At 36.3% G+C, this 15,644-nt stretch overlaps 1 protein-coding gene across 33 annotated transcripts in view; it reads left to right on the top strand.

Annotated features, from left to right (window-relative positions):
* KCNMA1 (potassium calcium-activated channel subfamily M alpha 1) overlaps nt 1-15,644 on the top strand; it is a 460,281-nt gene that overhangs the window by 108,417 nt on the left and 336,220 nt on the right. For all 33 annotated transcript variants that reach the window (XM_051800818.1, XM_051800821.1, XM_051800820.1 and 30 more), the window contains exon 2: nt 15,227-15,391. In XM_051800818.1, the coding sequence (XP_051656778.1) occupies nt 15,227-15,391 (165 nt within the window). The remainder of the gene's footprint in view (nt 1-15,226; nt 15,392-15,644) is intronic.

The following is a 15,644-nucleotide window of genomic DNA, read 5'->3' as shown; positions in this document are numbered from 1 at the left end:
CCAAACTAAGAAAAAGAAGTTTCCCTTTACTTCTGCTGCAGAAAGAGGAGAGGGGTATCTGTCCTTAATTCATCTTTCCTTCAACCCCTAATCATGTGGATATTCTTTTGTCAGTTCAGTTGCTCCCAGAAAGCATAATATAAACTTTCTTGTTCTTTCACTGTACACTGCTGACTTAAAAAAACAGCAAGCAACCAAAAACAAAGGCAAAACCGAACGCCAAAGAAAAAAGCTCCAAGCCAACACTGCGACAAAGAAACCTCCACCATATGGAGCAATTTATAGAGCCATATGCTTTGTCCTGTCCTAGAGGAATGTATCTTTGTAGTTTCTGGCCCAGCTTCTTAGTTCTTATGAATCAATACACCTTTATTATCTACATCACTGACTTGGAATTTCTTTAAGAAAAGAACCAACTAAACCAACCAAGTGAAACTGTCCTGGTTTTGTTCTGCTAATAACTAGGTTGCTACCCTGTATATTCTAATAATCAGGACTATAACTTTGATTAGACCACCTGGAACTTCTTTGATAGTAATGCTCTATCCTCACATTGTAAAGAAAGTGGATATTTTAACAAGCTCAATTTTGATTGCAAAGAAACATAGGAAGAAGACGAAGTATTGGCACTATACTTCAGAAATAAGTCTACATGAAAACCTTCATCTTCAGGGACCTCTGCAGATTTTATAGGTTCAGAGGAGCTTGTGAAAGATCCAGACTTATCAGAGTAATGGTACCTGCATGTCTGAATGCATTTGGGACAAAATACTGATAGCATGAACAAATCTGTTTTCTGAGATAGTTTTGTCATAGCATGGATATTCCAGTAGAACTCACTGATTACAGGGAGTGCAGAAAATCATACATTTTTTAAAATGTATTTTTTTTAATGACTGATGATCATTTTATTAAATATCACTGTTACTAGGTCTCTGAGTAATGAAATAAAATAGTCTTTGGAGCTCCAGGGCCTGGAGCACAGCAAGGCAGCAATGCCACTGTCGCTGGGATGCTGGGTGACTTAAGATGTCAGGAAGCAAACTCAAAACTGTATTCTAATAACCTAGAATTAGTTGTTAAAAGGTCTGTATAATCTTTGCAAGAAATTGGACTTTTTCTTGATATGAGTTAATTGTCAGTGTGGCCTTTGCACTGTGGTTGCCAGGAACAAAATTTGTGTTATTACCTTTCATACCCCTCTTCCTCCAAGGTGAAATGACTCATCTAACTCAGTTAGGAATCCCACTTGTGATGGGAAACTTACCCTACTTCTAGCATAAATTTGTGAGGATTGATTAATTATATTTTCCTCCATTCTTATAGCCATATTTGAGACTGTCTTAAAGATTTTTTTCTAAGTACCTTTGAAAAATGAGGGTTAAGCTGAACTGAATATTTGGTAGGCACATCTGAAAATGAAAGCTTTATATGGCCCTTTTTAAAAAAAATAAAGTGGTCGTGCTTCAGTTTGCTTTTAGAATAAAATTGTTTCATTATTTTTTAGAAACTTATTGGCATAGAAGTTTTTTGTCTCTCTGAAAGATGTCACAGTGAATGAGACTTTCTTCACTTTGTCCTTTAGAACTGCTAAGAAAATGATGTAGAGTTTGTTTTAGTTAAAATAAGTGAAATTCAAAATAGTTATTATACTGGATGTACATAAAAGATTTTAGGTTTGTTTAATTTCTTCCTGGAATTGTCACTATTTTAAAATATATTTTTTAAAATTGTATTCAGAGCTGATAATGTATCTTCAGAAAAACAGAACTTCACCACATAAACTGAAAACATGTCACTGTTAACCTGTGAGAATCCCTAATGTTCACTTTTATGACAGAATTTGAATTCTGACTTCACTAGCCCAGAGGATATCTTGCCTGTTAATACGAAGCCTGAGTTGCCTATGGAATTATTAAGTTTTATGTCTATGTTTTCTAAGCAAAACATTTTTTTTTTCCAGAAGTAATAGTGAAGCAGACTCTAAAAAAAATCCATTTTAGATAAAAATCTAAATTTTAATTAATATAATATTTAGGAATTCCATTTTACTCTGTAATTCGTAAAATCTTTACATCAGCAAACTATGTCTGCACATTTGTTTCAGCCATTCCCATATGCTTACTTTTACAGTTAAATAGTCCAACCACTGAACTTTCATCCTCCTTCTGGAGCTTGATTACTGTATCTGGTAGCTTTTATTATTCCAGTGTTCCAATTACAGTAGCCTTGCCACACACATTACTGGGTTTGGACCCAACCTAATGATATTTTTGATATACAATTGTATTTTTATTTTGTTATAGCAAAAAATCTTTCCAGCAAGCTGAAAGGCTGTGTAACTATTTTGGTAATTTGGTGTGTATACTCCAATGATGCCTTATTTAGTTAAATGGTGACCTCAGTGCCCATTGGACCATAGTATTATTCCTGCTGTCAGTCTTGCTTTCAGGTTTTGACTCTTTCCCTCGGTTACTGTTGGCTCCTACAAGACATGAGAACTAACAAAAACATCTGTTGTCACTCCAGGAGGTTGGCAGAGTTTCATCCAGAGTGTGTGTGCTGATGTTGATCATATTTTCATTACTCAGTGCCACCACAATCGATGACAATAATAGAAGATGCTCAGAAAGAAAGTGGAGGCTTTAAGCCAAACTTAGACACAAAATGACAAACTGTTATGTTTGAAGGGAGAGGTGGGAGGGGAAGGGAAGGAAACCTCAAAAACCCCCATCCCTAAAAAAAGCAATTAGAAGGTTAAAAATTAAGAGGGATGATACCTCCCTATCTCCTGAATGAATGGGTTAGATCATAAATCTCGTCTCTCAGCATGTTCTATTTTGTGACTAGAGACCTTTACTGAACTCAATCCCTACTGTGTTAGGATAAACATCTTAATGGGGTCAGAGGTCATGGGTGTATAAGGAGAGCAGGATTAGGAAGGTTTCACAAAGGCAGGTTTAGACTGAAGGTTAGGAGATTAGATGTAGAATCATAGAATATCTCAGGTAGGAAGAGACCCATGAGGACTATTGGGTCCAACTCCCTGCTCCTTGCAGGACTATCTAAATCATAAGAGGATCATCCAGATGTTCCTTGAACTCTGATAAGCTGGTGCTGTGACCACTTCCCTGCAGAGCCTGTTCTTTGACTGCTAGAGGACATTGTTGAATCATATTCTCCTTGCTATCAACTCACACCCAGTCAGAGGAGCATTATATCTGTACTTCCATAGTTCTGGACAAAGGTGCTGTCATTCTGAACTTAGTTTCACATGGTGCTCCACAATATTTACAATGCTTTTTTCTAGGTTGTAATCCCTTATGAGATGACAGTATCCAGACAGATGACTAGTAGAATCACAGATTCATATCACAATGTCATAAAATGGTTTGAGTTGGGATGGGCCTTAAAGATCATCTCGTTCCAACCTCCCTGCTATGGAGAGGGACTTTTTCCAGGTGGCTCAATCTCCCATCCAACCTGATCTCGAACACTTTCAGGAATGGGGCACCCAGAACTTCTCTGGACGACCTGTACCAGTGCCTCACAACTCTTGTAGAAGAATCCAGGCTCCTTTTTTCATTTTCTGACTGGTTTTATGTTTAAAAAAAGACATTAGAAACTTTCATAGGGTGTGCTTTCATATGCCTACAGCTGCTGTAGCTGATTGTAATGGGGAATATACACAAGACCTTTCTGATGAGAGTAGAGTGTGAGGGCCCAGTTGTTCTCCCTCTCTTTATGTTTGAATTGTTTGTTGAGAGAATTGGAAGAAGATGCATTTAGCACCATACCTGCAAAGATGTTGCTGGAGAACACAGAGCAGGAGAATGAATGAGGTGATGTGTACTTAAATGGTAGCTCACAAAGATCACTCTGTGACTTGTAGAAGCAGTAAATATTTGTAGATTTGTTGGTGTATATGATGGAAAAAGTGAACAGCTATAGGAGAAAAAGCTGATAGAAAGGAAAATAGCTAATTTACTGTTTTGTTGGGCTTTTCTTCCACCACTAGCCTCTGTTTTGAGTAATTGCTTAGAACTGTGTGTAAAGTGTTATTTGCTTTATAAAAATGGAAGTAGAGCTTGGAAAGATTGCTTAGTATATAGTTTTCTATTACTTCTGTGGTTATCTGCATGAGCAGAAATCAGTACAGGAAAAGATTTCTGTGAATCTGAGTGAGGGATTCCAACTCAATTTCATATGGTAGTAGTTGGTGGGGTTTTAGAGGAAATAAAATAATTTCATCATTTTTGAGTCCTGCCAAAAATGAAAACTGAATGAAGGTAAAACTTTTTAATTTGAATTCTTACAGCTCTTTCTATTGATTCAATAAAAAACAAGGAGACTTTTTTTCCATGGAGAACCCTTTAAAATGTATTCGAAGTCTAGTCTTATTTAAACAGCACAGTACAAAAACCTGATATATGAATTGGTCTTGAAGAAGAAGCTTCCTTCTCAGGAAGTTCATTTGATTTAGCAGAAATCTTTTGCAGCCTGGGGTGTGGACCACTAGATGCTTTTAGGCAGTAGTGATTGCCAACATGGACATCAAGTAAAAGTGCCTGAGTATTGCACATCACTTTTAGTGTATTGAGCACTTTAAAGTGTTAATAAAATGAAGCATTTGCATTATGCACAGTGCATCCCATGATACCAGTGAGGATTTAGAAAGTGTCCAGGAAGAAAAATAGCCTTTAATACTCTTCTTAGGGTTGTGTATTTGCAGACAAAATGGGAAGCATGCTACATATGACTTCTGTTATGCCATGTAGATTCTGTTTTTCTTGTTGAACTAGTTTTTGAGGATAAAAATCATACTTTTAAACTGGAAAAAAAATCTGATCTTACAGTTTTTTCCTGATTTCCATCAGCTGAATCTGAAATGCAGAGATTTATTTACTTCTCAAATGCGTCTTCTAGTTATATATATTGCTTCAATGTCTTGTTGCTGAATAAGCTAGAGGCAGGTATTTGGAAGATGTGAATTACTGATGGATGAATCATTACTTTTTTTTTTTTTATCTTAATGAAGCCCTTTCTTCTTTTAACAAGTAGTTTAAGGTAAAATTTTTAACGTTGTGTGATACTTGTATGGGATTGTCAATGAATCTCATTCATAGATAAATTATGGGGGGCACCTGCGTCTTGGGAAGCCGTGTGAGGTAATTATGCAGCACTGTAAATGGAGAAAGTCTCTTAAGCTCCAAGCTGATGAGTAGGTTCTGTAAAACACAGATTGTGAATAGTGTAAAGTGTGACAGCCTGCTTTGATGAACTGTTCAATCTTTATGCTGCTGTGAATTCTTTATCAGAATAATTCATATAAAATTTAAAAGAAAAAAATGAGAGTTCTGGACCCTGTAATAAAGTGGTCCCATTATCACAAAATTGCAAGATATAAACAAAGGGCATTCAAGATTGAAGTCTTCATAGAGACATTAACTTTATTATTCATCATTGTCCAGTTCTGCTCCCATGAAGGTCAAGCAACTTAATATTTGTGATGATTTAAAAATAGTTATATTTTCATTTCTTCTTACTATTATTTAATTTCAGAAAAAGAGCTAAAAATTTAAATTGACCTATCCTCTCACATCTGTTCATTATCTTTCCTGATCAGGTGACAATAACTACTTGCTGTATCATGCATAATTTATAGGCAGAGGGAGTATTCAGAGGTAACATATTTTTGTGACATATGCTGTATTTGCTGGTTTGATAAATTTTGAAACCCAAAACTGCAGACTCATGAGAAAGAACAATGACTGCCTTTAAGCACCTCACCTGCCCTCTGCTACTAATGCAACTCTGCCAGGGCTGCTTCTAAGCATTCAGGCCTCTGAGAAACTTCAGAGAGTTGCTGTTCTCATTTGGAAAATGACCTGTCAGAGTAGGAGCTTCATCTACAAGTTTTAGCACAGGCAGATTCAATCCTGCCAGGAGCAGGATGTGTTATGAGAGCCAAGAATGGACACCATGTATCTTTATTTTCCACTAGTCCAACTTCTGATTGCTTAAAAAGGCTATGTTCAATGTCACAGTCATGCATCAGTTCCTAGCAGTGCATCACTGGAATGCCCACAAAGAGCTGGAGATGATCTCTGTGCCAGTTTGTTATTCCTGTTATTTAAAGTGATGAGGTTAAGAAAGTCAAAGATAATCCACTGAGCTTGTACTCATTCTATATAGCATAAATAAAATTTGATGGAGCTATAATATGCAAGTCAAACAGAAATTTGACTATCCTCTCTTCTCTGCCTTAGATTTCAGTCAGTATCCATGAATTTATAGGAACTGTGTGTGTTTCCTTGCATCATAAATGTACCAGATGCAGTATTTGTAGTCTATACAAGTGTTGATATTGGATAATTTGAATGCTGCTATTTAGTGTCTAGGAAGTGAACCTAAGTAATGTATGTTACCTAAAAGAAATTTAACCTAAAAGAAGAAAAATTCCTTATGGATTAAAAACTTCTGTCTACCATTTATGCAAGGCAGTCATGAGATTCAGATTACACAAAACTGTTTCCATAGCAGTGGGTAATAAATGAGGCCATAGCTACTTGATTAAATAATAGCACTTACACATATCTTACAATGTGATGTAATTGATCTTTTAGGGGGAAATGCTAAGTTTAATGTAATTATTTCAAAGTAATCATTGAAACAGTTACTTTGTACATAAATCTGCATTTTAAATATTTTGACAAGTAGAGCTGTATATCTTTTCTCCAGGTTCCTGCACACTGGGTGCTTTCTGACTCCCCCTGCACCAAATTCTTGCAGTCTGTAAGCTGCATTGCACTCTGTAATCTCTGAGTGAGAAGTATTGTCTGCTAGTAAATATTTTTAATTACTTATTGACTGACCTGCTACTCTTCAAATATTTATGTGCTATATACTGGAACTTAATTTCCTACATCAATGAAGGCTTAGATATGGCTTTATATCTTACTGAGAGCTGCCTTTAATTCATTGTGCTTTCCTTTATGGCTTTAATACAATGAGAATAAATGTTATATACTACCCTTGAATCAAAAAAGGCCTTAGAGATTACTGTTTTGTCAAATTTGGCAGATAATGGAACTCTCCTTCATCTTTTACCCTGTTACCTTTAAAATCTTGTGAAAAATCATAAATCTCTTTTTAAAAATGTAAATGCAGATAAATTCTAATTGAAAGGCTTAGTATTGATGAAGCTTGCCTATATTTCCCTAAAATATTGATAATTTGTATTTCACACAAAATAGAAAACACGAGTGTTTAAGTCCATCCCTTCCTTTTGAAAATGTTTGAAGAAAATGAAGACCTAAAATTCCTGTCGCCAAGTTTTAAAGGTGAAAACCTTTTCTTTCAGTTCAGGAAGGGAGTAGTTAGTTCCTTTTACATAAAGATCAAGATTCTAGTTTTGGAGTAGTTACAGTACCTTGTGCTTAGAGACTCTGTCTCATAAGCTGTATACTGTATAAGCTGTGTCTCTTAAGCTGTGTACTGCCTTTCCTAATCCATGGATTCTTTGTGATTTTTGGGTATTAGAGAGGTGATTTTGAGCATGAGTTTTAGTCACAGGTGCTAAGTGCCTTGCTGTTCTGTAATTCATAGAAGAGGGGGAAAATTTCCTTTTACAATTCAGTCTGCATCTCTTTCTCTTGGAGACCCCTGATAGCACAAGCAAGAAATCATAATGAAGTTAATGCAATGAAAAAGTGTATGGTTTGCTAGTAGGTAAAAACCTCCCTTTTTGTGATTGAGCAGGATGGAGAAAAGTATGCAACTGAAGAGATACTGTGAAGTTTACCTTCACTGACAAAGCAGTTTGATACTTACTTTGTGCATAGTATTTGTGAATATCTCTTCGTGCAATAAACCTTCTATTTTCAGAACCTTTTAATAACCTGTTTTAATACTGACTATTCCTGGCAGTGAATAGTTATTTCAGTAGTTTTCTTATTTCGGCTTCTACCACACAATTATTTTGTAAAAACTACTCTTATAATCTAGATCACATAGATTATAAAATATTTACTACTGATATTTCTCTTAAAATTGTGAAAAATCAAATGTTTTATTTTTTCAATGTATTTTTCATCCTTTCATGGTACTAAAAAATGTGCCAAGAGGTGATGATTGAAAAACTTGGAATTGCATACTACCTAATGGTAACAACAAAAACAAAATTACAAGCAATCAGCTAGAGTACTTCCTGTAATCAGCATAAACAAGTTAGGTGATTTTCCCACTGTTTCTTACTTTTTTTCTCATTTTTAAGACATTTTTCTTGCATTTGTGAAGCACTTTGAGACTTTTGGGTTAATGATATTTAAAATTTTTTATCGTCTGTGACAAAAAGAAATTTCTCTGGATTAATCATTTCATAGGATATAAGTAATTTGGCAGTTTTTATTTCATGACAATGCCTGAATTACTTTTACTTCCACTTGTGTTCTTACTTTGATTTGCCTTCTGTTGGGTGGGAAGAAGTAAAATGGGAGGATAACAGGAAATGCATGTACTTTTCTACCCTTCTCTATGCTTTTCCATTAATGGACACTTCTTTTCTATAGTTTTGGTAACTAAGTCCCATCCGATAGTGCTTAATATATTTTTACAAGTTTAATTTCTGTTTTATTTAAGACTACTTATGGTGAAAGTCTGTGTAACTATTGATATAAACTCCTGCTAACTTGAACCAATCATGTTTTTTAAAAAACACCCTGTTTGTCCATTTGGATGCATGTAAGTCTGTAATGACTGTCCTTTTTCATTTCACTATAATGCCTATAGTTCTTAATTGCTTCCCTTTTACACATCTGTCTTAATATGTTTGTCTTATATAACTAGTCTAACAATCTTTACCAGATTTTAGTGTCTTATTTTCTGATTCCCTACACTATGCCTGCATTGTCTTCCATTTGTGTAATACTGAAACACTAAAAATATTTATCTTTATAAGATCCTTATGCAACAGAACCACTGTAATTCTGTTCTGTAGCTATGAGGTGAAGACCCTACACAGTGTGGCTGAGGACTTGCAAAATTTGGTGACACAACAGGGACTTCCAGCATGCCTCTCTATTCTTAGGCTGGTATGGAAATCTATCAGTCAACTTTCCAATTATTTGGAAATATTGTTTCACATCAATGAAAGTGTTACATTATAACACTGCTGTTAATATGTAGAAATGTTTAATCTTTGAACTGAATCTTTTTGTACTTTCTTCAGATTTCAAATAACGTAGGTGTGTGCTGTTTCATATTTTTAAGTGAGAACCATACCCAGGAACCCTTCATTTGACAGACTGTTGTACTATTTGGGGAATCGTGTGTGGAACACTATATATTACTAATCTAGTTTCCCTTGCCTCTCAGGTCAAGGTTTTAGAATTAATTCCTCTACTGCAGCAATTTTTGTCAGTCATAGCAATGACATGAAAAAGGGATTTTATACAAGTAACCCATACCGGAAATATGAAGGGCACAGAACAAAAAAATCTGTCAGGATTACTTAAAGTCTGCACAAATGCAACAGCAAAGCTGGTCACTGGAAAACAAACAAACAAAAAAAAGTGGGTGGTGTGTTTTTTTGTTCTTTTTTTTTGACCGGCACAGAAAGTAAGGCTCTGGTTGTTATTAAGGACCAGTGAGATGTTTCTCAGAATTCCTGCAGGAATATAGAAAACAAAAAGAATAGTCTCACAGGAGCTTAACATCTCAGTCATAAACTAATAAGAAAACTTTTGTACTCTTGTTTTTGACTTACTTTTCTTAACCTACCAAATTCGCAAACACCAAATTATATAGCTTATGAATATTTTATGAGAGCAAAATGCTTGGTTATCTCATCAGCTATCTTTTCCACAGATCATTCTGTTTCTTCTATTCAGTGAAAGGAATAATGTTTGTCTTGGTATCAATAATTAATCCTTTGAAACCAGTCAAACTGTAGCTACAATATGATAACTGGCGTCAATGTAACTTAATGACTTGTCTATGAACCTAATATTCAAGGAGATGCTGTGGACAAGCCAGTTTAGCTCACATTTAGTTTAGCCTCTGCTTTCTCTTTCCTGCAAGACTGACTGTTTTCCAAGAGGTTTGTAAGTCTCCATGCAGCTATTCATTTCTCACATTCCCATTTGTTTTGTTTATTAATAATCCAGTGAAAACCTGTGTTTCCTAAACTGCATTAGAGCAGGTGAACTGCTTCAGGGTTTTCTTGTTTTACTTGTTTTTATCATTGGATGAATTGGTACTTAGTAACTATTAAGATGAAGACTGCAGATGGTAACTATATCTGATGGAAAGCATCTGGCATGGCAATGTATTCAGTAGTTACCTGGAGTCTTATCATGCACTGTTCATTGCCCAGCTTCTGAGAATGAAGCATAATATTATGGTTTTGTATAAATTTAAGACCCCTATTTGGACTTATTGAAATGGTGAGTTAATGTATCTAAGGACACGGAATTAAATTATTGATACAAGTCTAATAATTTTAAACTCAGTGTTTTAGAGGTTTGTCTAACAGAAAGGAGAAATAGTCTTACATGCAAAATTATTCCTCTTCACATAGCATCTCTTGGTGGCTTTGGGGAAAACTGATGAATGAAAAGGAAAGGAACATAAACATAGGTTCTTAATGTATAAGAGTGGCCAATATGGAAGTGTTGTTGATCTGATATAAAACCTTTCTTAAGATGTAGGTTCTAGGAATGCAGTGCTATTAATTGAAGGGTGGTTAATGGCAATAATGATGCCAGCAACCTGCAATTAGCAGCCCTTTCCTAACTTGCCAAACTATATTTTCTTACTGAATTATTACTGCATACTTTGAACTAGGTGCAGCTGCCATTCTGACAGGCCTTTTCTCATCTTGTGTTATCTAGGATGAAATTCAAAGGCTAATACTGAACTTGCTATATTGGTGTTATTGTTTTTAAACCTCTACTTAAATTGAGCATACTGTCTTCTCTTGAGTGATGTGGGCATGACTCAATGCCCTGTATTCTCTTTACAGGTGATACTTTATGATTTTTTTGTGATATTCAATTAGTTAGATGTTAGATAAATGGGAATATCAAGTCCTTTTCTTTGTTTCAGTTCTTTTCCCTCACATTACCTGCCTGTTTCCTGTGTTTTCTAACGTATTTTAACAAGTGATCAAGTTTTTTCAGTACCATACTTCAGAGTCTTTATGGTATCCTGTGTTTTTAGGACTTCTGAAAAGACAAATTATTTTTAGATGTTTTAAGGTTTCATAATAATCTTCTGATTTTATTTCATGTTGTCCTGGGTTGAATGGAGTGTCTATGCAGTGGTTCTATGTTTGTACAGGTGTTCTAGAGAGGTGAAATGGAGCAGGCAGGACTACATTTTCACAACCATTAAATGGTTTTGAGTGTCTTTTCCCGTTCTGAATTCTTCTTCCTTAAGGTTAACTGTGTTTAAGCATTCTAGAACTTAGGTAATCTAAATCAATATTTATTATTGAAAATAGGAGACAAAGCATTGAACTTTCTGGTCCAGGTCTTTGTTAAACGATTGGTAGAATAATGAGTCCTGATGCCTGTACACCTCATCATGTCTTCCATTTTGTCATTAGGTTCAGGAAATATATGTTTCACAAAATATGCTGCTTCTCAATCTACCTGAATGTTCCTGTCCTCAAGTAATTAAAATAATGAACAGAGTAAGCAGAGTGGATAAATATACCTTACTTGTAATACTGAACTTGTAAATAATTAAACAATTATTGTCACTGTCAGGTTATTATTCTAAGCACCTTTTCCAGGTTTTGGTGTTGGTTACTTAATGCTATGAGGTGAAGAAATAGCAGTGGAACAGACTATACACTTGATAACAGGTCTGATTTGTACTCAGTGTAAATAAAAGAAGTCTTTAAACCTCCTCATTTCTGCATAATGACGTAATGACTTAGGACAAACTTTTCTTAATACTCAGCTGTCAATTAAGTAAGATAAGAAACTAGCCATGTAGATGGAAAAATGTAAAATATCCAAGCTGAACAAAAATATTACATAGCAGCAACTAATCTGCATAATAATTATAGCTGCAATAGTGGTAAGAGCTAGGCTGATCATGAGAGTCTGCTCCAAATGATACTTGGCAGGGGATAATTGTTTTACTTACATTCTAGAAATAATATGGGTGGGAGATTTTAGTAGAGGTGGAGTAAGTGGCATAAATATAGAAATACAGCCATTCAAACATATTACAGACTTTAATACCTTTAGAGAATCAAATAGTGAATAGGTCTGTCAATGACTTACTGTTTTATTCTACTGGCAACCAAAAGTCAATATAACAAAAAGAACTTAGACTATGAAAACCTTTTCAAAATGTAAAAACTACCTTTCTCCTTCAGTTAAGTAAATTGCCTACTATTTTATTGAGTCTTAGGAGATTTTTAATTATTTTTATAGTTTTATGAGTAAAAGCATCTATTGACAAAAAGGTTGGGAGTAAGGAAGGAACACGTACACAATAACAGAATTTTGCAACCTTAATATTTCCAAGTTCACTAACATAAAATGTACTTTTTAATTCAGCTCTTTTTGTTCAGTGATCTGTATTTCTGTGACTTTCTGTGTCAAAATCCATAGTTATGAAGGTTTAGCAAGGTATGAATCCCTATGATGTTAAACAGAGGATACTAGGTGGAAAAATCAAAAAAGACAGTGATTTCATCCTCACTCTGCCAATGACTTCTCTAGTGACTGAGTTAGGCACTTAATTACCACCTCAGTTTCTTATCTGAGAGGAAGAGATAATTAAAACTCCTTTACTATGAAAATCACATTAATTCATCCAGTATAAACTTGTACAGAGTATGAAAGCTTGCTGTGCAATGCAGAGGAGGACCATGCAGCAAAATCTGGTGTGTGAAGTCTACATTCCGAAAGACAAGCTCTAGCATTTACAAAAGGCAGAGAGACTGGTGGGAAGAGAGAAATAAATGGAATGTGTAGTTTTTTAACCAGTCAGTAGCTGTCACCACACTGGGGGGCTCCCTGTGGGCCAGGGTCCTGCTCCAGCTCCCTGGCTGGGGTGGTGGGACAAGAGCCCTGGCTGCCAGGAGCCTTCTGGGTGCCAGCCTGGGATCTTAGCCTGTGGATCAGGCTAGGCAAGGGGAACTGGCTGTGGGTTGGCCAGGCTGTGGGATCTGGCTCACTAAGGCTGGATAGGACAGGGCTGTGGGAGCAGGTGGCCCTGGACAGGGCTGAAATGGCATCCTGAGCCACAGAGGGGTCAGGGAGACTCTGGGGGAGAGTGACCAGAACCTTGGAGATGTGTCTAGCTTCAGTGTTCTATTTTATTGCAATGTCTGCTATACTGAGCCTACTTTTCTCTTTCTTGAATTATAATCAAAACCCTGATGGTGGTCAAGGCATTTCTTTGGGACTGATCTATACAGCTTGGTGATGTTATGGGTCACAAATTGCCTCCAGCCAGGTGTTACTCTGCTGGAAATGCCTCATGCTGTGCTGTACATCACTGTCCTCTGCAATGAGCTCATTTCTGTAGGTTGTGCTCTGTGCGTGTGCAGTGCAGGATATGTCATTCAATGCTGAGTGCAAAACATCTGATTCACTGTGTCCAAATTTGTCAGTGAATGAGGTCCAGTTATGCAAATACAAAGTACTTTTTATCTTCTGTCTGGTTATTTGCTTAGGAAGTGTACTGAATTACTGTTGTAACTCTGAATAATATGTTATTATCAATACAGCCACATCATGCACTGTGCTGTAATTGCTAGTAAGAACACAGAGCCTGCTTTTTGGGAGGGAAACTGTCAGAGAAGAAAGAACCTGATTAACTAATTAAGTTGTGATGCTGCAATTCTCTAAAAACAACTGTTGGTCTCCATATTACATTTTTAACGTTGCTCTACTGTTCTTTGCTGGCAGATTCAATGCAACTGCTTTATTAGTTCAGTACTGTCAGGAAGTGCCTGTACCCTGATGTCCAGCTGTGTCCTCAAGGCCATCTCACAGCTATGTGTTTTGATCCTCGCAGTGTAGTATTCCTACTGTAGTAATAATAATCACATAACCAGCGTCAAGCATCTTTGCTTGTATAATAGATATCCCAAAGGGCATTAATGGCAGTTGATTTCCTGCTTAGTGGCCTACAGACAAGTCATCTATAAACAAGATCTTTCAAGCTGTTGGTCTGTGCAGAGTGCTTGAAGCAGTAGTGTAGATCTATGTGAGAAGTTCAAGTGCTTGGTGCTTCCTTCAGCACTGAATCGTGCTGCCTCCCCTCTGCTTGTTTAGCATAACTTGTCAAGTCTTCAGGAAGTCATTAGTATTATGCTGTCACCAAAGGCACGCTCGTGGCACAGTCTGATACTTTGCATGTGGTCTGTTTTAAATGCTATACAATCCAGGCTGGCTTTTCCTGTCATTTCCCTTGATTTTTGTGCAGCACCAGTGACTGTAGCACGTAGCAGGCAGTTACAGAGCACGGCACCCTTTCTGCAACATCCATGAGAGACAGATATGAATTCCAGTGCCTGTGACTCATCAGTAAGCTTGGTGCAGCTGAGGCTCCTCTTTAATTTCTAGCTCTCCGTTCTGTGAGAGCCACTTACTGGCAGAATAATTCCTGTGATACATTAAACACTTTCATTGAAAAACTGGTTCACTGATAGCATGGCAGCTCCCTGCAGATTCTCTATGGTGTATTTTGTTCCCCTACACTTGATAATTACTGTCTTGTTACATCATGGTTATTAGTGAAGGTTTACTCAGATAATTAATTCTAGTGATATTAAATTAAAGTTGTGCATAAATTATGTTCACACTCAGTATGCATTGTTTTGAACTAATAAATCAAAGGTCTTTCAGTGTATATGTGACAAATTCATTTATAGGTAGCTGTATAATTGCATACAGAGCTCTTGTCACTTATGCTGCTTATAAGGAAGGAACATATAGCATATTTGATGCCAAGTATATGTTTTTAAGATGTAATGTCAAGGAGAATATTATTATCTAGTGTTAGTCTGGTGCCGTATAGAACACTTCTATTTCTATAATTTCCAAAGAGATACATCCAAGTAGGTTCTTAATTTCATCTATCAGGAATCCAGGGAGACCTATTTTCTGTTTTTCATAGCATTTCTTAGCCATAACTTTGCTCTGGCTTTCCTTGTCAAATCGCTAAACATTAACTAATCCAAATACTTACTTTGCAGGAGGCCCAGAAGATCAATGGTGGTGGAGACACACAGGCAGATGGAGCCTGCAAACCAACAGATGAAAAAGAGGAGAATGTGGCAGCAGAAGTGGGATGGATGACGTCTGTGAAGGATTGGGCAGGAGTCATGATATCTGCCCAGACATTAACTGGCAGAGTACTTGTAAGTTTTCTATGATTTTCTATGTTTTCATTTTAAAGAACATTTTTTTTAAGAAGCACTGTGTCTGAGCATTAGTGGAGGATTTTTGATTGGTTTGTTTCATCAGCATTGAGTCAATCCCAATTTTCTCTTTTGGAAGTAAAAATAGCAGACTAATTCCCACTGTAAGAGAGAGACAGAGACAGTAAATAAGAAAAACTGACTTCCAGACCACTCCCCAGTACTCTTCAGTACTTCAGTACTCTGGCACCAT

Source organism: Manacus candei, unplaced genomic scaffold, assembly GCF_025592945.1.
Source record: "Manacus candei isolate 608988 ecotype Guabito, Panama unplaced genomic scaffold, ASM2559294v1 h1tg000050l, whole genome shotgun sequence".
NCBI classification, from domain to species: Eukaryota; Metazoa; Chordata; class Aves; order Passeriformes; family Pipridae; genus Manacus; species Manacus candei.
Note: the sequence above shows the minus strand (reverse complement) of the source record. Positions and strands in the feature narration are given on the sequence as shown.